Source organism: Haliotis rubra, unplaced genomic scaffold, assembly GCF_003918875.1.
Source record: "Haliotis rubra isolate DU_JTF1 unplaced genomic scaffold, ASM391887v1 Scf164, whole genome shotgun sequence".
NCBI lineage: Eukaryota > Metazoa > Mollusca > Gastropoda > Lepetellida > Haliotidae > Haliotis > Haliotis rubra.
Window position 1 is genome coordinate 1,741,699 of NW_025765603.1, and position 22,145 is coordinate 1,763,843.

Here is a 22,145-nt window from a genome sequence, read left to right on the forward strand (position 1 = left end):
CAGCCCGCGCATGTGCTTGTAGTTTCTGAAAAAAAAACAAAACAAATTCAATATGGTCAAAACTTTTGACTTTTCTGAACATCTGTCAGTCCAACACGGCAAAACTCTTGATTTTTCAAATTTCTGTTTCTTGATGCTTTTGTTTTAAAAAAGTGAGTTTGGTATTTTGGTAAGTGATGATCTGATATGACCAAACTGATATTTCATTTCCATGGACCTATCCACCTATATTAGAAACTCAAGGCACACTATCCTTCATACCCAGATATGTGTAGTTGGTTCAAAGTGACTATAAAATAAACGGAAAGCTACATAGTAAGACGGATGACTTCCAAGTACCAACTTTCATCACATGTTGAAGAATATCCCTGCAGGGCAACCCTTTGGTGTCTACATTTCAGAGACCGCCTACGTGGTGTAGTGGTTAGAGTGTCCGCCCGGCGAGCGGAAGGTCGCGTGTTCGATCCCAGGCCGCGTCATACCAAAAGACGTGAAAATATGGTACTTGTTGGTCCCTGCCTTGCGTTCGGCATTAATGGGTACAACAAGGACTGGTCGGTTCGGAGTCAGTATAATGTGTCTGAGTGGGGTATTCATGCTTCACTGCGGCATGGTATCTGAGGGCTAGCACTATAAAACCAGCTTCAGTCTGGACTAGTACAAGCAGCCGCCCATACACATACACACGCATGCACGTCGTCATATGAGCGAAATATTCTCAAGCACGACCCAATTTCACCTCAGCTCACCTACATTTCAGAACATTTTAAGCACTTTTCGAACCAGTTTTGTCTACAAACGTTGAGACAACGCCTTACGACCACATGTTTTTAATCATGTTATAAGTGTTGTATACAATTCCAAATTCGATGCATCACTGACAAAACTGTTGTTCGAGGCAATTTGCTTTTCTGACTTATACTTCGTGTTCCCATTCCATTTCAGGTGAACAATTGATGTGAAGTTCCATGGATTTATAAAGGGTTCCGACAGCGGAGCAGAAGAGGTCCACCTTTTCACGAACACCATGTATCATGACTATTTCGTAATAATTCATAAACACATGGCTATAAGATAGTTGAAACCATAATGGGGACTCGGTTTATGGAAAGTGTGAGTGAGTGAGTTTGGTTTTATGCTACTTTCAGCAATATTCCAGGAATATCAGGGCGGGGGACACCAGAAATGGGCTTGACACATTGTACCCTTGTGGGGAATCGAACACGGGTCTTCGGCGTGACTTTTGTGGAAAGGATTTTGTGCTTTCAATTTAAAACAATTTGTAAAGATATTTGAAAATTGCCAAACTACATCTGACTTGAACTGAGATCTCGCTGTACTGATGGGAGAATGAAAGATACCATCAACATTACTGAAGCAAATTATTTATTGAAAATGATGAAAAAGAACAGCGCTAAATACATTGAAACAACGTACCATCAATGCAGTGATACAGGTAGTAGGTAGGTTATGTTTTCAAACAATCCAAAATTGGTACAAACTGTCAAAAGTGTTTTTAATATCACTAAGACAAAGCTTTGTAAGAGTATGTACATGATGGATATCATTTTAAATTAGTTTTTACTAAATATAATGACTTGAAAAATGTAAAACGGTTCTTTGTTCATCTAGATGTTAACATGTGTGTTTACTGAGGGAATCAGCCAATAAATCAATAAAATCAGGAGGTAACTTGTAATATGTCATGTCATATCAGTAAGAACGTAATTGCTCATCCTATCTGATTACACCTTGTAGTATATGCACTATGGCCTGCGGCCTTTCAGTATGGAGAATAAGAAAAGAACTTATGAAACCACCCGACATGATGGAAAAAATATATATTTTGGGGAATTCTGAGGAACAAAGTTAATACACTCCATTACAAAATACATAGCGTCAAAGGCAAAACAGCAGGTGAGGCATATACCAGTATGTCGTGAATGCTTTACTGCAGGTAGAAAACAACAATGTTTAACAAGAGAATAATATGACATAGCATAATGTTGTTTCACATGTACAACACACCCAAAGTGATGATTGGTGCCAAGTGCCTTAATTAATGATTCGAAATGAGGAGTGTGCAGGCACTAACAAGAGAACAGACGATTTTGTCTCCTTTTGTTATGAAATTCCCGGAGGTTTTACATGCGTTTGATAAGGAGCTCATAATCAGTTTGATACCGTGTGAGGGGCTTTTGATCCGGAAGAGCAATAAGACATATTTTCTTGCGTTTCTCTGCGCACTCTTCTGTGAATAGTTTGCAGTCTTGAACTGTAATTGTGCCTTTGACAGCAGCAGCAAGGAAAGCTTTGATCCGCAGCTCCATTTCTTGCCACTCGGCCGCAGCTTGGTTGTACTTCGGAGCCTTCTCGTAGAACCATGCTCCGATAACACTGTCTATTCCTTTTAGCATACCAAGGAAGGTGACGATGCCAATTACAATTCCAATGAAACACATGGACTGTCGAATGTGGACCTTGACATATGTCTCAACAACAGGCCCCATTACTTCATTACCTGCAAAAACAGCAAGCAAAGATGTCCCACCAGACACTGCTGCTCCAGCACATCTAAAAAAGAAACCATTGTTCTCGTATTTACTCGTTGCGATGTAGCTATGAGCTGCTCTCCTACATCTCACCTCAATATCTCTGAGGTTCATCAAACTTCTCTCTATAGCAGTGTCCTCATCTTCAGCTGGACTGTTGTAAGAATCATCACTGTAAAATAAGCGATTATTCTGAATAGGTAATAAGAATCGTGTACATTGGACACAAATTACAGTAATATTGTTGCATCAACGTGCAGCAATAAGGCTTTTGAAATGAAATAAATATGAGGTCCAAGGTTCTGTGAGTGTTGTGCCAATGTTAAACGGGGAAGGTTGGGCGTCGGGGTGTTGGGGTGTGGGTGGATTATAAAAGATTTCTTTATAAAATAAGAACTGTATAAATGTGACATGTTTCGTAGGTATTGTTAGTTACTATAGTAACCGTTGTTACGTTTGTTCAACACAAAATGGGATGGAAATACGCCATGAAAGATTCATTTCGTTGATCATCCTTTGGGTTAGTTAACAAACATGTCTTTCACATGGTAAGTACTCAGTCCGATTGTGTTTGACATTAATGAAATGATGAAATGGTGAAATTATACCGGCAGGTAATATTTCATACAACTACAGAACACATGAAACATCATAATAATACTAGAATGAAAATAAATGGATACTGCTAAACACATCAGCTCACAAACATTTAAAGAGGAAGGTAGGTTTGTTTGTTTGATTGCTCTGTTGTTTCTATGAGTACCGTCTGTAAGTAATAGTTTCCACCAGACAATCCAGTGCCCAGACCCAAGTGATAGAGTCTCCACCAGACAATCCAGTGCCCAGACACAAGTGATAGAGCCTCCACTAGACAATCCAGTGACCAAACACAAGTAATAGAGCCTCCACCAGACAATCCAGTGCCCAGACACAAATGATAGAGCCTCCACTAGACACTCCAGTGACCAGACACAAGTAATAGAGCCTCCACCGGACAATACAGTGACCAGACACAAGTAATAGAGCCTCCACCAGACAATACAGTGACCAGACACAAGTAATAGAGTCTCCACCAGACAATCCAGTGCCCAGACACAAGTGATAGAGCCTCCAGTAGACAATCCAGTGCCCAGACACAAGTGATAGAGCCTCCACCAGACAATACAGTGACCAGACACAAGTAATAGAGCCTCCACCAGACAATACAGTGACCAGACACAAGTAATAGAGCCTCCACCAGACAATACAGTTACCAGACACAAGTAATAGAGCCTCCACCAGACAATACAGTGACCAGACACAAGTAATAGAGCCTCCACCAGACAATACACAGACCAGACACAAGTAATAGAGCCTCCACCAGACAATACAGTGACCAGACACAAGTAAAAGAGCCTCCACTAGACAATCCAGTGACCAGACACAAGTAATAAGCCTCCACCAGACAATCCAGTGACCAGACACAAGTAATAGAGCCTCCACCAGACAATCCAGTGACCAGACACAAGTAATAGAGCCTCCACCAGACAATACAGTGACCAGACACAAGTAATAGAGTCTCCACTAGACAATCAAGTGCCCAGACACAAGTAATAGAGCCTCCACCAGACAATCCAGTGCCCAGACACAAGTGATAGAGCCTCCACTAGACAATCCAGTGCCCAGACACAAGTGATAGAGACTCCACCAGACAAAACAGTGACTAGAAACAAGTAATAGAGCCTCCACCAGACAATCCAGGGATCAGACACAAGTAATAGAGTCTCCACCAGACAATCCAGTGACCAAACACAAGTAACAGAGTCTACACCAGACAATCCAGTGATCAGACACAGGTAATAGACCCTCCACCAGACAATCCAGTTACCAGACACAGATAATAGAGCCTCCACCAGACAATACAGTGACCAGACACAAGTAATAGAGTCTCCACCAGACAATCCAGTGCCCAGACACAAGTGATAGAGCCTCCACTAGACAATACAGTGACCAAACACAAGTAATAGAGCCTTCACCAGACAATCCAGTGCCCAGACACAAGTAATAGAGCCTCCACCAGACAATACACTGACCAGACACAAGTAATAGAGCCTCCACCAGACAATACAGTGACCAGACACAAGTAAAAGAGCCTCCACCAGACATTCCAGTGACCAAACACAAGTAATACAGCCTCCACCTGACAATCCAGTTACCAGACACAGATAATAGAGCCTCCACCAGACAATACAGTGACCAGACACAAGTAATAGAGTCTCCACCAGACAATCCAGTGCCCAGACACAAGTGATAGAGCCTCCACTAGACAATCCAGTGCCCAGACACAAGTGATAGAGCCTCCACCAGACAATACAGTGACCAGAAACAAGTAATAGAGCCTCCACCAGACAATACAGTGACCAGACACAAGTACTAGAGCCTCCACCAGACAATCCAGTGACCAGACACAAGTAATAGAGCCTCCACCAGACAATCCAGTGACCAGACACAAGTAATAGAGCCTCCACCAGACAATCCAGTGACCAGACACAAGTAATAGAGCCTCCACCAAACAATCCAGTAACTGGACAGAAGTAATAGAGTCTCCACCAGACAATACAGTGATCAGACACAAGTAATAGAATCTCCACCAGGCAATCCAGTGACCAGACACAAGTAATAGAGTCTCCACCAGACAATCCAGTGACGATATACAAGTAATAGAGTCTCCACCAGACAATCCAGTGACCAGACACAAGTAATAGAGTCTCCACCAGACAATCCAGTGACTGGACACAAGTAATAGAGTCTCCACCAGACAATCCAGTGACCAGACACAAGTAATAGAGTCTCCACCAGACAATCCAGTGACCAGACACAAGTAATAGAGTCTCCACTAGACAATCCAGTAACCAGACACAAGTAATAGAGTCTCCACCAGACAATCCTGTAACTGGACACCAGTAATAGAGCCTCCACCAGACAATCCAGTAAATGGACACAAGTAATAGAGTCTTCACCAGACAATCCAGTGACCAGACACATGTAGTAGTCTTCACCAGACAATCGAGTGATCAGACACAAGTAATAGAGCCTCCACCAGACAATCCAGTGATCAGACACAAGTAATAGAGCCTCCACCAGACAATCCAGTAACCAGACACAAGTAATAGAGTCTCCACCAGACAATCCAGTGATGAGACACAAGTAATAGAGCCTCCACCAGACAATCCAGTGATCAGACACAAGTAATAGAGTCTCCATCAGACAATCCAGTTACCAGACACAAGTAATAGAGCCTCCACCAGACAATCCAGTGATCAGACACAAGTAATAGAGCCTCCACCAGACGAATCCAGTGATCAGACACAAGTAATAGAGCCTCCACCAGACAAATCCAGTGATCAGACACAAGTAATAGAGTCTCCATCAGACAATCCAGTTACCAGACACAAGTAATAGAGTCTCCACCAAACAATCCTGTAACTGGACACAAGTAATAGAGCCTCCACCAGACAATCCAGTGATCAGACACAAGTAATAGAGTCTCCACCAGACAATGCAGTAACCAGACACAAGTAATAGAGTCTTCACCAGACAATCCAGTGACCAGACACAAGTAACAGTCTCCACCAGACAATCCAGTAACCAGACACAAGTAATAGAGTCTCCACCAGACAATCCAGTAACTGGACACAAGTAATAGAGTCTTCACCAGACAATCCGGTGATCAGACACAAGTAATAGAGCCTCCACCAGACAATCAAGTAACCAGACACAAGTAATAGAGTCTCCACCAGACAATCCAGTTACCAGACACAAGTAATAGAGCCTCCACCTGACAATCCAGTGACCAGACACAAGTAATAGTTTTTACCAGACAATCCAGTAACCAGACACAAGTAATAGAGTCTCCACCAGACAATCCAGTGATCAGACACAAGTAATAGAGCCTCCACCAGACAATCCAGTGACCAGACACAGGTAATAGAGACTCCACCAGACAATCCAGTTACCAAACACAAGTAATAGAGCCTCCAGCAGACAAATCCAGTGACCAGACACAAGTAAAAGAGCCTCCATCAGACAATGCAGTGACCAGACACAAGTAATAGAGCCTCCACCAGAGAAATCCAGAGAGCAGACACAAGTAATAGAGCCTCCACCAGACAATCCAGTAACCAGACAGAAGTAATAGAGTCTCGACCAGACAATCCAGTGATCAGACACAAGTAATAGAGTCTCCACCAGACAATCCAGTAACCAGACACAAGTAATAGAGTCTCCACCAGACAATCCTGTAACCAAACACAAGTAATAGTCTGCACCAGACAATCCAGTGATCAGACACAAGTAATAGAGCCTCCAGCAGACAATCCAGTAACCAGACACAAGTAATAGTCTTCACCAGACAATCCAGTAACCAGACACAAGTAATAGAGCCTCCACCAGACAATCCAGTAACCAGAAACAATAAAAATTAATCTAGTAAATACGGTAGTCTAGACCGACTACCGTGGAGGCATGTGTTGCACGAGAAGTTGTGTTGTTTAGTCACGTGATAGAAGGTTACAAAGTGGGTTCAAGATATTGTTTCGTCACTGAGGTCTACGCGTTACTCAGGCGAGTTGCTTTGCCTTGATTTCTGCCCTTATGTCCGTCATGGATCAACAAGATTCTACAACTTCTACTCCGGACGTTTCTCAGGAGTCGAGACAGGAGTCCAGTTCCGAACCTTTTGAGTCCTTCCAGCTGTTTAAGGACTACATGGACAACAAGCTGAAATTATTGAAGAGAGACATTGTCGACGAGTCCGAGGAAAGGTCTCTCAGTCTTTTCAAAAAAGGTGAGGAAAATTGATACGCCAAACTTTAAACACAAAGGGATTCAACGAGATTCAATTCAAGTTTAATTCTGATATTTCTGACAGACTAGATTCGGCTAAAAGACACTGTAATAGGAGAGATTTTCCAGAATGTTTAGAGCTTATAGACACTATCCAATGTTCTATTAAGAAGAGGAATAAGTTCATCAGACTAGCGGACAGATCTCCGTCGGGATGGGGATTGATATCGGAGTTGGAAGGTGACGAAATTGCTTCTAACTCGGAGGAGGAGAGACGGTTTGAAAGGGCAGAGACCAAGGCACTTCGTAAGAGACAACGTCGTGAGTTCGTCAGGCCCCGAGGCAGAGGACCTCAAGGATCCGTTGACTCCAGTCCTTATCCTCAACCAACTTTGCAACCAACATCTCAGCCTCCCAATCAGCCCTTTCGTCAGTACTCCGGGCGTCATCACCCCGTCTCCAGGCTATGTTTGTTCTGCGGCGAGGCGAGCCAAGTGTCCTGCAGCAGCAGCTTTGCGCCGGTCAGCCCAGCAGAACTCCAGGGAGGGTAGCTCCCCAACAGGACGCAAGAAATACAGTGAGAGACAAAGTCTTGGAGAAAACTAAGGCGGGGAGTTCGTCGGAAACCGTGACTTCCAGCAATTCACTTTCTACTTCACCCGCAGGGTTAGAAGGTATCGAACTTGAGGCTAGTGCCATGCATCTGTCTGATAATTTCGAGTTTGAGTCTAGTTCTCATGTTATAGTAAAAGGGAATCTTAACAATCATGTTGCTTTCTGGAGACAAATTTCTGCTTCTGATTACATTTTGCAAGTCATAGAACACGGTTATGTTATTCCATTTGTCGAAACCCCTCCTCCTTCGTGTAGTTTTAACAACTGCTCTGCATTTAAACATGGCGAGTTTGTGACTGACGCAATTCAACAACTCTTTGCAAATAATTGTATAGTGCAAGTTATACAAAAACCTCAGATTATAAGTCCATTGTCAGTGTCCGTTCAAAAATTAGGCAAGAAAAGGTTAATTTTAGACCTGAGGTTAGTAAATCGTTACGATTGGAAGGAAAAGATTGTTCTTGAAGGTCATAATGTAGCTTTGAATCTTGTCCATATTGGCGGATACAAGTTTGATTTAAAGTCAGGTTATCATCACATTGATATTCACAAAGATCAGCACAAGTTTTTAGGTTTTTCGTGGACAGATAATAACGGTTATATCAAGTATTATTGTTTTACTGTTCTCCCTTTCGGTTTGACTTCTGCACCATATATTTTCACCAAGTGTCTCAGACCACTCGTGAAGTATTGGAGACAGAATTCCGTTGATATCGTCGTGTATCTGGATGATGGGTTCGGCCTCGCTCAGGCTCTAGCTTTATGCAGCAAGCATTCATCTTTCGTTAGATCTACGTTAGCTAAGGCAGGTTTTGTCTGTAACGATCAGAAATCAGTGTGGGCACCTTCAAGACAGCTAGAATGGCTTGGCTTTAAGTTTTCGAAGTTTATGTCCCTGCTACCCAAGTTTACACCAAGAGACGTTGCCAGACTATCCGGTAAAGTCATTTCCCTTATGCCAGTATTTGGAGACGTATGTAGGTTATTAACCAGGCAAATGTATTTGCAGATACAAGGTTACACTCAAAGGGATAAAGTTGTTACCTCTGATGATAATCCTGGTTTTTAGTCAGAGCTAGTCTTTTGGAGAGATAATGTTCTGAATTTTAATAGCAGAAGTCTCCAGCAAGAGTTCTCTCCCCTCGTAAGCGTGTTTTCAGACGCTAGTTCGATTGGTTGTGCAGCATTCATTCAGGATACCACCCACACTTTTCACTGTACATGGAATTGTTCAGATGTGTAAGGTCAAACAACATAAATCTTCAGTTCTGTTGGATCCCTAGGTCAGAGAATGATAAAGCGGACAGTTTGAGTAAATTCCAAGATTATGATGATTGGACCATATCGGATCGTGTTTTTCAGCTGTTAAACAACAGGTGGGGTCCTCACTCCGTAGACAGGTTTGCCAGTCATATCAATACTAAGCTGAATAGGCTTAACTCCAGATTTTTGACTCCAGGTTCGGAGGCGGTTGGTACGTTCACTCACGATTGGTCTAGAGATAACAACTGGGTAGTTCCCCCTGTATCTTTAGTGACAAAAGCTATCAAGTATGCTCTGAACAATAGGGCTCCAGCAGCACTGGTCATTCCCTACTGGCCATCGGCATCGTATTGGTCAATTTTGTTTGATAATGGTACAGTTCGCCCCTTTGTAAAGGATTTTATTCAGTTAAGCGGTAGTACTTCCTTTCAGGGAGGCAGCAGAAAATCTGTTTTTGACAATTTCCAATGTTAAGCATTAGCCATAAGGATATAGAATGGTGCTTATGTCCCTGGACATGTTCAGAGCTGTTTACCGCTGGAGTGTGGAGTGAGAGAAAAACTCTTCAGGATGAGAGATTACAGATTCTAGCTGACAAGTTTCCCGATGTAGTGTTGAAATCAAGGGCGCCAACTACTACAAGCAAGTATAAGAGAGCCTATAAGAACTGCAGAAAATGGGCCTCCAGTTTTGAAGATATTAGTTTTTTCCCAGCATCACCATTTCACGTTTCGCTGTGTTTAGTCTCTCTGATTCAATGCGCTAAAAATAATTGTAGCATAATAGAAGCAATTTACGGTATTTCATGGGCTCATAGGATCGCAGGTTTCCCAGATCCTTATGCAGATAACCTGGTTATTAATGTTAAAGAATCAGCAATGAGAACCCGTGTTAAACCTGTGGTTAAGAAAGATCCAGTCACCCCAGATATGTTGTTAATGCTGGTAAATATGTTTGGCGGGAACAATGCTACTTTGCTAGATTTAAGGTTTTTTATCAATGTCTTTGCTCTCATACGCAGGATTTTTTAGATTTTCCGAAGTAGTGAACATAAAAAGAAATGATATTACTTTAGAAAAAGGCTATATAAGTATATTTCTCGCTAAAAGTAAAACTGACGTTTACAGAGATGGGAGAAGTGTTTTGATCTCTGTCACTAGTTCTCCTACGTGTCCAGTTACTATGTTAAAGAGGTATCTTGAGGCAGCAGATATAGTCGATTCTTCCGAAGATTACATATTTAGACAGATGTGTTATTGTAAAAGTAAATCCAAATCCAAGTTGAAAGGGAACTCTCCGCTGTCCTATACTAGAGCTAGAGAAATATTCCTAGATAAAATTACGTTCATTGGTGAAGATGCCACTAAAATTGGTTTGCACAGTTTTCGCTCAGGGGGAGCCAGTGCTGCGGCTAACGCCGGTTCAAAAGACATGACCGCTGGTCTTCAGAGACGGGCAAAAGATGGTTACGTGAAAGACGATGTTAATTCATTACTCTTAGTGTCTGCAAATTTGGGAATTTGAAGGATGTTTTTACGGCAGTTGTTGGAAGTAAAGTTGGTGTGCATCAACAGGCCCGTTCTTTTATATCGAGGAGCGGTAGACAGCACCCTGTATTACGAGTATGTTGTACTTGGTAAATATTTTATGTTCGTTTGAGCGAAGCGAATTAGAACATAAATAAATTTATCTAGGGTAAATACGGTAGTCTAGACCGACTACCGTGGAGGCATGTGTTGCACGAGAAGTTGTGCTTGTTTAGTCACGTGATAGAAGGTTACAAAGTGGGTTGAAGATATTGTTTGCCTTTTAGTTAAGCCACTTGCCTGTGTGTTATGAATGTAGGCCACTGGGTCATGTTGCAAATGCAGGCTACCGGGCCGTGCTGTACACATGTAGGCCACGGATGTGATTTTATGGTGATATACAAAGTTACTTGATTGAGGATCAGCAGAAGTCAAAAGAAAGAATTGTACGCATCCGGGGATTGGTGACAGGGACACAGCCAACAACTCAATAGAGACGAATCTTATGGAGTGGAACGGTCAATATTCTAAGTAAAGTATGCTTTATGGTTAGGCTGGCAATTCTTGTGTGTGTCTAAAATGGTTTGTTTTTCTGTAGTTACTTGCAAATGTTTAAAGTAACGATTGGTTATGTTCCCGAATATTTAGTAAAGCAAGGGATTATATTTCCATCTCAGTTAAGTCAACTTCAGAGTTACTTATTGATGAAGTTTGCAATTGTATTGATGGCTCTTATGCACCTTGTTTCAGAGGCAGTTCAGCTCAGGGCTGAGAGTCGTCTCGGATGTATACAAGACTCAAGGATGCATGACTACGTGGAGATCCGGCTTTGTGTTAGTGTGGACTATGGAAGGATATCCGGTTGGGCAGTGTATGGACTCGCGCGTTTATCGCATATCTATATCTGTGATCCGTGTCGATGAGCTCTTGCTATGTAAATTTCAGAAATAAACCTGCAAGCTCTCGAGGCGCGGTAGACAGCATCCTGTATTACGAGTATGTTGTACTTGGTAAATATTTTATGTTCGTTTGAGCGAAGCGAATTAGAACATAAGTAATAGGGTCTTCACTAGACAATCCAGTGATCAGACATAGGTAATAGAGTCTCCACAAGACAATCCAGTGACCAAACACAAGTAATAGAGCCTCCACCAGACAATCCAGTGATCAGACACAAGTAATAGAGCCGCCACCAGACAATCCAGTGACCAGACACAAGTAATAGAGTCTCCACCAGACAATCCAGTGATCAGACACAAGTAATAGAGCCGCCACCAGACAATCCAGTGATCAGACACAAGTAATAGAGCCGCCACCAGACAATCCAGTGATCAGACACAAGTAATAGAGCCGCCACCAGACAATCCAGTGACCAGACACAAGTAATAGAGTCTTCACCAGATAAATCCAGTGACCAGACACAAGTAAGAGCGGCTCCACCAGACAAATCCAGTTACCAGACAATCATTTGATTGCGCGCACGCGCGCACACACACACACACACACACACGCGCGCGCGCGCACACACACACACACACACACACTCATACACTGGTTTGAATTCTCCATAATAAGGGATAAATATTTGAATGTTAAAACTGTTAAGGATCTTTTTAATACTGTTCATCTTCATTTAATTCTTGCTTTTTTAAAAGAAATTGATTTAATTAATGAATTTTGATAAATTTGTTTTGTAAATAGATGTGTTTTAATGATTGGTAGTTTTGATTAGTAACTTAGATTGTTAGTGGTTGTACCCTCAAGGGGGGGTTGAAGTATCGTTAAATTATTGTCCCCCTGAGAGGGTACGTAAGTCCCAAAACTTAAACTTACAAGGATTTTTAAACGTAGTATTCTTGTGATTTTAATTTTGGCTAACATTCTTATAATCGCCAACGGCTGAAGGGATGGTGTAAATCCAATTAGGGTCCATGCAGGTAGCAAAGGCACTGTAAGTCCCCATCTACCTTCTGTTGTTGGCGATCTGTAGCCTGTTTTTAGATTGTATTGTCCCAATGGTGCTATTAGTTTTAAACCTTCCACGCTAGTTTTAATTCTGATTGTGATACTCTAGTTGTTTTACTGTCCTTAGTCGACAGGTTTTTATAATATACATATATTCCACTTCAAAATCAAATATGTTCTCGTCACGATATGACTGCAATATTGCCGATGTGACTTTAAATAATAACTCCATCACACACTCATACATACCTTTTACTGTTAGCATCCATATCTGCGAAACAGTTTGAGAGATCTGTTGCAGGGCGTGATCTACTTCAAAACTGGCAGCCTGCCGACGTGTTCACAGTGGGGAAGCCCTGCACATCCTCAACCGGAATTTGGTCGTCATCAACTACCATTTTCTCGATAGACAGTCGATCCCGGTAGAGAATGAGTCCCAAACTTTGTAAGATTTGATATTTCCAAGTAGTAAATGTTTATGAAAACGACTTGTCTTTTTAAGCTGAATGGTCATGGATTATAGCCCTATATCATTTGGTCATGACACATTATATTTTAATTACATTTGAAGCATTTCTGTACACGTCTGTCGGCGCGAATCGGAAAATTCGACCCTTAACCTTTACCAGTTATATTTTCTATTGTAAATCTAACATGAGTGCTTCTACATACATAAACTTTACCTATATATAATTCCAGAGCATATTACAAATATATAATGAAAAGAGAGAGAGAGAGAGAGAGAGAGAGAGAGAGAGAGAGAGAGAGAGAGAGAGAGAGAGAGAGAGAGAGAGAGAGAGAGAGAGAGAGAGAGAGAGAGAGAGAGAGAGAGAGAGAGACAGACAGACAGACAGACAGACAGACAGACAGACAGACAGACAGACAGACAGACAGACAGACAGACAGACAGACAGACAGACAGACAGACAGACAGACAGACAGACAGACAGACAGACAGACAGACAGACAGACAGACAGACAGACAGACAGACAGACAGACAGACAGACAGACAGACAGACAGACAGACAGACAGACAGACAGACAGACAGACAGACAGACAGACAGACAGACAGACAGACAGACAGACAGACAGACAGACAGACAGACAGACAGACACACACACAGACACACACAGACACACACACACACACACACACGTGAGCGTCCATTTCTGCCGAAACAGTTTGAGAGATCTGATCTGTTGCAGGGCGTGATCTACTTCAAAGTTGACAGTCTGCCAACGTGTTGAGCGAGATGCAATTGTATCGTTCGCGCCAACTACACAATCAATAGTAGCTCGTTTGTGTTAACGTACGGTGTGATCCATTACATGTACATAGAGGTGTGGTAGGTCACTTTATTACCCATGTGGTCAACGTATGGGTAGTTGCATACTGATCTCGTACGTCGCACGAGTGTCGTATCGCATTGACCTGTGTCGACTTGACCTGATATTCTAACGATTTGATTGGATAACCGATGATTCTCAGTTAGCACACTCCGGCGCAGTGATGACTAACATAACATCACTGCCACAGGCTAATTTGTATATCGCGTGACCGGACTTTTCTCTTGTTTGTAAACAAACGCGCATATTCATAATAAGAAGAGACTGGCCTTACACAAGCTTTTCGGCGCGCTCTTCACAGTGTTTTACATTGTTACATATATATTCTTCCACAACTGCGACTTACTGTCCTTCGTTCACAGGGTTGTATATATTATATGTATGTATTATGAATTTAGAACTAGTTTTAGTCACGATATGGCTGAAATATTGCCGATGTGACTTTATATCTTAACTCACTCACTCACTCACAACTGCGACAGTAAGGTTTATGACAATACATATTTAGATATCAAACTGGCTGCATCGTTTGCTCTCCGTCGGCTTCGATGACAGCACGTGAAGCCGTACAACCTATGTAAACAAAGGATGTCCTTCATACCCAGAAGTGGCGGTGGGGTAGCCAAGTGGTTAAAGCGTTGGCTCCTCACGCCGAAGACCCGGGTTCGAAGACGGATGACTTCAAAGTACCAACTTTCATCACATGTTGAAGAATATACCTGCAGGGAAACCATTTGGTGTCTACATTTCAGAACGTTTCAAGCATTTTCAGGTTTTGTCAGACAGCAGCGTACGACCCTTGCTCAATTGTTCTTTAATCAGTTTATAAGTACTATATACCATTCCAAATTCGATGCATCATTGACAAAACTCATGTTCGAGGCAATTTACTTTCCTGACTTATACTTCGTGTTCCCGTTCAGGTGACCAACTGACGTGAAGTTCCACGGATTTATGAAAAGTTCCACCAGCTGAGCAGAAAAGGCCCACCTTTCCATTAACACATTGTATCATGAGTATTTGATAGTGATTCCTAAACACATGGCCATGAGATAGTTGAAACCGTAATGGGGACTAGGTTTGTGGAAAGTGTGAGTGAGTGAGTTAAGTTTTATGCTGCGTTCAGCAGTATTCCAGCAATATCAGGGCGGGGGACACCAGAAATGGGCTTTACACATTATACCCATATAAGGAAGCGAACCCGGGTCTTCGGCGTCACGTTTGTGGAAAGGATTTTGTACTTGTATAATACATTGTAAAGATATTTAAAGATTGCCAGACTCCAGTTGATTTGAACTGTACTGCTCAAACTTCCTCTTGGGAAGCAAATAATTTTGGTACAGTACCAGATGCACTGAAAGCTACCACAGGAACAACATACTAGTAATGCAACGATTCAGGTGAAGTGGGCACTGTTAAAAAAAATGGTACAAACAGTCAAGAAATGTGATTAATATCACTAAGACAAACATTTTAAAGATATTTGAAGATTGTCAGACTTGGACTGAGATCTCGCTGTACTGATGGGAGAATGAAAGACACCATCAACATTACTGAAGCAAATAAATTGTTGAAAATGTTTAATAGTACAGTGCCAATTACATTGAACAACTACCACAGAAACAACATACTAGTAATACAACGATACAGGTAGTAGGGAGGTACTGTTTTCAAACAATCCCAAAAATGGTACAATGAGTGAGTGAGTGAGTTAAAATTTAAAGTAACTTTGGTAATATTTCAGCAATATCGTGACTAAAACAACGTATATATTAACAATAATTTAAGATAGAGTATTAAATCCTGTCAACGAAGGCAAGTAAAAAAATACTAGAATATCACAGATATAAATGTAAAACTAGTAATTAAATCTAAAACATTTTAACTATAGAGGACAACACAATATGAAAATAGGCTATAGATCACCAACAAATGAAGGTACTCCACCATACTAGGGACCATGGGGACTTACAGTACCTTTGCTACCTGCATGGACCCTAGCTGGATTTACACCATCCCTTCAGCCGCTGGCGATTGTAGGGAAATTTAGCCGGAAGTTAAAAGAACAAAAATACTACGATTAAAATGTGGTAAATTTACAGTTTACTTTGAAAGTTTTGGGACTTACGTTCCCTCTCAGGAGGACAATAATTTTACAGTACTGTAACCCCCCTTTGAGGGTACAGCCACTAACAATCTAAGTTACTCAGCTAAACTACCAATAATAAAATATATATCTATTTACAAACTATTCATCAAAATTTATCTAGCAATTCTAAATTATTTCTATTAAAAATTCAATGATTAAATGATAATTAACACTAAAAAGATCCTTCACTGTTTTGACATTAATATATTTATCCCTTGTGATGGCAAAATCAATACAGTCAAGTAAGACATGCTTAACTGTGATTCTTTCATCACAAGGGATACAAAACGGAGGATCCTCACCTTTTAACAGGTATTCATGCAAAATGGTACAAACTGTCAAAATGTTATTAGTATCAGTAAGACAAACCTTTGTAAGATATTGTGCATGATGAATATCCCTTTTAATTAGTACATGTATTTACTAAATATAGAAACTTGAAAGATATAAAACCATTCTTTGTTGATCTAAATGTAAATATGTGTGTTTACTGATGAAATCAGCCAGTAAAACAATAACATCAGGTCGTACCATATCAGTGTATATTTCCATGCCATATCAGTGAGAACGTAATTACTAATCCTTTCTGCTTACACATTGCAGTATATGCACTATGGGCCTGCGGCCTTTCAGTATGGAGAATAAGAAAGGACTTATGAAACCATCCGACATGATGGGAAAATATATTTTGGGGAATTCTGGGGAACAAATACAATCCTGCTAACAAAATACATAGCGTCAAAGGCAAAACAGCAGGTGAGGCATATACTAGTATGTCGTGAATGCTTTACTGCAGGTAGAAAACAACAATGTTTAACAAGAGAATAATATGACATAGCATAATGTTGTTTCACATGTACAACACGCCCTAAGCGATGACTGGTGCCAACTGCCGATAAGGAGCATACATGCACTAACAAGAGAACAGATGTTTTTGTCTCCTCTTCTTATGCATTTCTCGGAGGTTTTCCATACGTTCGATAAGGACCTTATTGTCAGATTGGTACTTTGTGTAGACGGATTGGTCTGGACAAGCAATAAGACAAATTTCCTTGCGTTTCTTTGCGCACTCTTCTGTGAATAGTTTGCAGTCTTGAACTGTAATTGTGTCTTTGACAGCAGCAGCAAGGAAAGCTTTGATCCGCAATTCTAGTTCTTGCCACTTGGCCGCAGCTTCGTTGAACTTTGGAGCCTTCTCGTCGTACCATGTTCCGATAGCCTTCTCTACTGCGCGTACCACACCAAAGAAGATGACGATGGCAAGTCCAGTTCCAATCAAATATAGTAAGAACTCGGAATCTAAAATGTGTGACTGGGTGTAGGGCTTAACAAAATGCTCAATTACAGGACCAGAAAGCGATGATGTCACACCAAATGCTACTGCTCCAACACATCTGATATAGAAGCCATTATGCTCATATTTACTCGATGAGGCGTAACACATACGAGCTGCCTTCATACATCTCACCTCAATATCTCTGAGGTTCATCAAACTTCTCTCTATAGCAGTGTTTTCATCTTTAGCTGGACTGTTGTAAGAATCATCACTGTAAAATAAACGATCATTCTGAACAGATCAAAAGCAATTATGTGTACATTGCACACAAAAAAGTAATAATGTTGTATCAACATGCAATAATAAGGCTTTTGAAATGAAAATCGAAACATGAGGGTCCGTGTTGAATGAGTGTTTGAACACTTGGGGCGGGGAAAAACATAAATGTTTTCTGTTTAAAAACGGTCGATTGAAACAATAGCTGTGACATATTTCGTAGGTATTGTAAGTTAAAATAGTAACTCTTGTTACGTTTGTTCAACACAAAATGTGATGTAAATACGCAATGAAAGACACATTTCATAGGTCAACCTTTGGGTTAGGTAACACATATGTCCTTCACATCATGGTGCATGTCAATACTCAGTCCGATTGTGGTTGACATTTATGATAAAAATGAAATGGCGAAATTATACCGTGTAAATAGGCGTGAACAACTACAGAACACATGATACAAAATACGAATACTCGAATGAAAATACATGAATATTTCTTAACAGACACATTTACACAGGTAGGTTTGTTTGTTTCTTGCCATATGAGCACCGTATGTAAGTAATCGAGTCTCGACCAGATTGTCAGTGACCAGACAATCATTGGCCCTTGTACACATGCTCGCACACGCACACACGCACACGCACACGAACGCATGCACACACACATACACATGCATTGATATGAGTGTCAAGATCACATGTGGTTGAGCTGTATATACGTTGGATGTTTCTTATAGTGTGGTTGAACTGTATGTGTCGGTTGAGTGAGTGTACGTGCAGTTGGGCTGTGTGCGAAGTGAGATTGCACGTGAAAAGCAGGCAGTTTCCGCGACTTAGTCATAAAAGTGGACGGTTTGATGTGACGGGTGCAGTCGTGATATGATAGAGCGGAGCGACGGTGTGAAAGCTGAGCCAGGAAAATTATCATGGCGTGAGTAAATTTTGCATTTAATTATGGAAATTGTTAGATTGTATTTTTATGTCCATAATGTTGAATTGAATAGCACAGTGTCGGTCATAGGTTGATATTTAAACATCACTCAGGCGAAATGTAAACATGGCAATTGTTGGTCACTGTAGTGAGTATGTATAGGCATAATCACTTGTCTGTGTTGAATAACACGTGTATGTTATTCTAAGTGTAATTATGCTGACATTGCTCTGTGTATTATCATTCTGAGTATTTAATACTCTGTATTGTGTTGAATGATTGTGTATTGAGTATATTACACTCGAGTAGTAAGTGTGTATAATCATTCGAATTGTGAATTGAATGATTAGTGTACATTGAGTATGTGACGCTCAAGACGTAAACAATTGTGTGTAACAAGTACTTTGTCTTTGTGTAGTGTCGGGGCCGTATTGGCTTGACGGCCTGTGTGCTGGCTAGTTGAGTGTGGCGGGTCAACTCCAAGTATGCTGACCAGCTAAGCGATGCCTCTCACCAGTGCCTCTCACCAGTGTTGTGACCGGACGTTGTCCAGTGCCAAGTATGGAGGGCAGGGTAGCCTCAAGGTATTGCCGGTTGAGTGTGGCGGGTCAACTCCAAGTATGCTGACCAGCTAAGCGATGCCTCTCACCAGTGCCTCTCACCAGTGTTGTGACCGGACGTTGTCCAGTGACAAGTATGGAGGGCAGGGTAGCCTCAGGGTATCGTCAGACAGGGTGTGACCGTGTTCGTGAGGACGTGAACTGTACATACCATTAATCTGTGCAACCTCCTGTATAGGAGCCGATCGTCAAATAGATATGGACTGGAATATTACATTTTTGTAAATGTTTCATTTGTATGCCTATATTTGATTTGTGTATTGTGTATAGGAGTATGAGTGTATTGGGTACCGCTGGTGTAATGGAGTACTGAGTGTGTATTTGAGTGATGTACTGAAGGTGTATTTGAGTGATATATGACTGAGATGTTTGGATGAATGTATTTGAGGTGAGAAAGGGGTGTGCAAGCTGAATATTTTAACTTTTCTTGATTTTCCATTTCATTTTGTTTTGAAATAAATTATATTTATTTCAACACCACCTTTGTTTTATCTCGCATTGTGACAATGAGGCAGTGTTATGCATTGTGCAAGAATGATCCAACTGTAATTTTGTAGAATCTGGCAGTGGTGCTGTTTAGATCTATAGCCAGAGTGATCTGGAAAGGGATACTAAGAGTATCATTTCCAGAATCACAGCCTTTGAATTTTCTTATTTTTTTCTTATGTATATTAGGAGTTAATTCTTGCCTCTAATATCCCATTACAAGCAGTTAGAAGACCAGCATATAGTGTGACCACTATAACCTGGGATACCCTGCCTGGACAGAATTTCAGAATAACCTACCTACCTACCTACCTATCTACCCCCAGCCGCCCCCAGCCACACATCCACACCCAAACCAACACACACCTCCTAGCATCCATATCCGCCGAATCAGATTGAACGCAGTGGAGATTTATTGCAGGGCTTGATCCACCTCATGAATGCATATACCCAGAAGTGATTAACGTCACAAATGGCAGTCTACCAAAATGTTACATGTCACATGAGAGAGATAACCTATCGATCGAAGAAGAATGTACCCAGGGGTAAATTCTGGCACTTTGCCAAAGTATGTACACTGCATAGGTGTGGTAGCTCCCTGTCTCACTTCAATTAAACACTGCCTACCTACCTCTCTCCCCCAGCCACACCCAAACCAATAACCCCATGCCCCTACCCCCCACACATTAATACATGCATGCGCGCACACACACATACACACACACACTAGTACATACATACATACATCCATCTCAGCGTCCATATCAATTTACAGACGAAGGTTTGTTTGTTTGATTGTTTGATTGCAGCTAACTTGTATCCCTTTCCAGATCAGTCTGTCTATAGGTCTTACTAAAAACTGCACAGGTCATTCAAAACCTCAAAGATAAAGCTTCAGAAATTATGCTAAATCGGGTGAATTATACAATGAATGTGTTCTCACTAAATCCTGTCCACAGAACTTCCTCATTTTTTTTCTTAAGCGCGCCATCGATGTCAGCAGCCTAATTGTGAGTGAGTGAGTGAGCTTAGTTTTACGCCGCACTCCGCAATATCCCAGCTATATGGCGGCGGTCTGTAAATAATCGAGTCTGGACCAGACAATCCAGTGATCAACAGCATGCGCATCGATCTGCGCAATTGGGAACCGATGACATGTGTCAACCAAGTCAGCGAAACTTACCACCCGATCCCGTTAGTCTCCTCTTACGACAAGAATAGTCGCCTTTTATGGCAAGCACATGGGTTGCTGAAGACCTATTCTCCCCCGGATCTTCACGGGTAACCCTAGATGTAGACCATGGGGCGCCATACTGACCCATTAGTTTAAACATAACAGAAGCTTGTCTAACAATAAAAACAACGCACGCACGCACGCACGCACGCACGCACGCACGCACGCACGCACGCACACGCACACGCACACACACACACACACACACACACACACACACACACACACACACACACACACACACACACACACACGTCATCAGTTTACAAAGGAAGGTAGGTTTGTTGGCTTGATTGCAAGTAAATGAGCACCGTCTATAAGTAAGAGTCTCGATCAGACAACCAGTAACCAGACGATCATTTGCTCGCTCTCTCTCTGTCTCTCTGTCTCTCTCTCTCTCTCTCTCTGTCTCTGTCTCTGTCTCTCTCTCTCACACACACACTCACACATTGATATGAGCCAGTGTTATGCATTTTGCAAGAACGATTGATTCAACCGTCTATGGCTGTAAACCCCCACCCACCCCCCAACACACACACATACACACACACACACATGCATACATACCTGTTAGCGTCCATAACTGCCTAATCAGGTTGAACGGAGAGGAGATGTATTTCAGGGCTTGCAATCGATATACCCAGAATTGCTCTGACGTCAAAACTGGCAGTCTGCCAAAATGTTTACATGAGCGAGAGAACTCATCGGTCGGCGAAGCTGCATAGATGTGGTAGCTCACTGCCTCGTAGTGCAGGGGCTTATGTAGCAAAAATGCTTCCCGTGGGATGTGCATGTTAATTTTCTGCACCACTAAGAATTCTTATCAGTATTGCATATAGATTCAGAAAAATCATGGTTCCATTTTTTCTGATGATTTTAAGTGTCATTCTGGGGTAACTGGACATCGGTACCCATAATCGAGCTGCAACAACAATCTGAGAAAAACATATTTGTATACACCTATCACAACATAGGCATGTAGTATGTCAAAATGTACCTTGTGGTGGGTGTTTTACAACTACCATTATATATCATGAATCTCAATAATAGATGTATGCATAATAATCACTATGCTCATAA

The 22,145-nt window shown here is 41.6% G+C and overlaps 1 protein-coding gene across 2 annotated transcripts; it reads right to left on the bottom strand.

Moving 5' to 3' along the window:
* Positions 1 to 1,373: 1,373 nt before the first annotated feature.
* LOC124271905 lies at positions 1,374 to 21,714 on the bottom strand. 2 transcript variants are annotated; one of them, XM_046707083.1, is made up of 2 exons: positions 21,633 to 21,704; positions 1,374 to 2,724 (listed from the first exon to the last, which is right to left on the bottom strand). In XM_046707083.1, exons 1-2 carry the CDS (start codon positions 21,644 to 21,646, stop codon positions 2,145 to 2,147), a joined length of 594 nt encoding a protein of 197 aa, XP_046563039.1. In that variant the 5' UTR covers positions 21,647 to 21,704; the 3' UTR covers positions 1,374 to 2,144. The 2 variants fall into 2 exon arrangements, with proteins under 2 accessions (XP_046563039.1, XP_046563038.1); XM_046707082.1 differs by lacking the exon at positions 1,374 to 2,724 and adding an exon at positions 16,798 to 17,790 and having other exon boundaries at positions 21,633 to 21,714.
* Between the last annotated feature and the right edge of the window lie 431 nt (positions 21,715 to 22,145).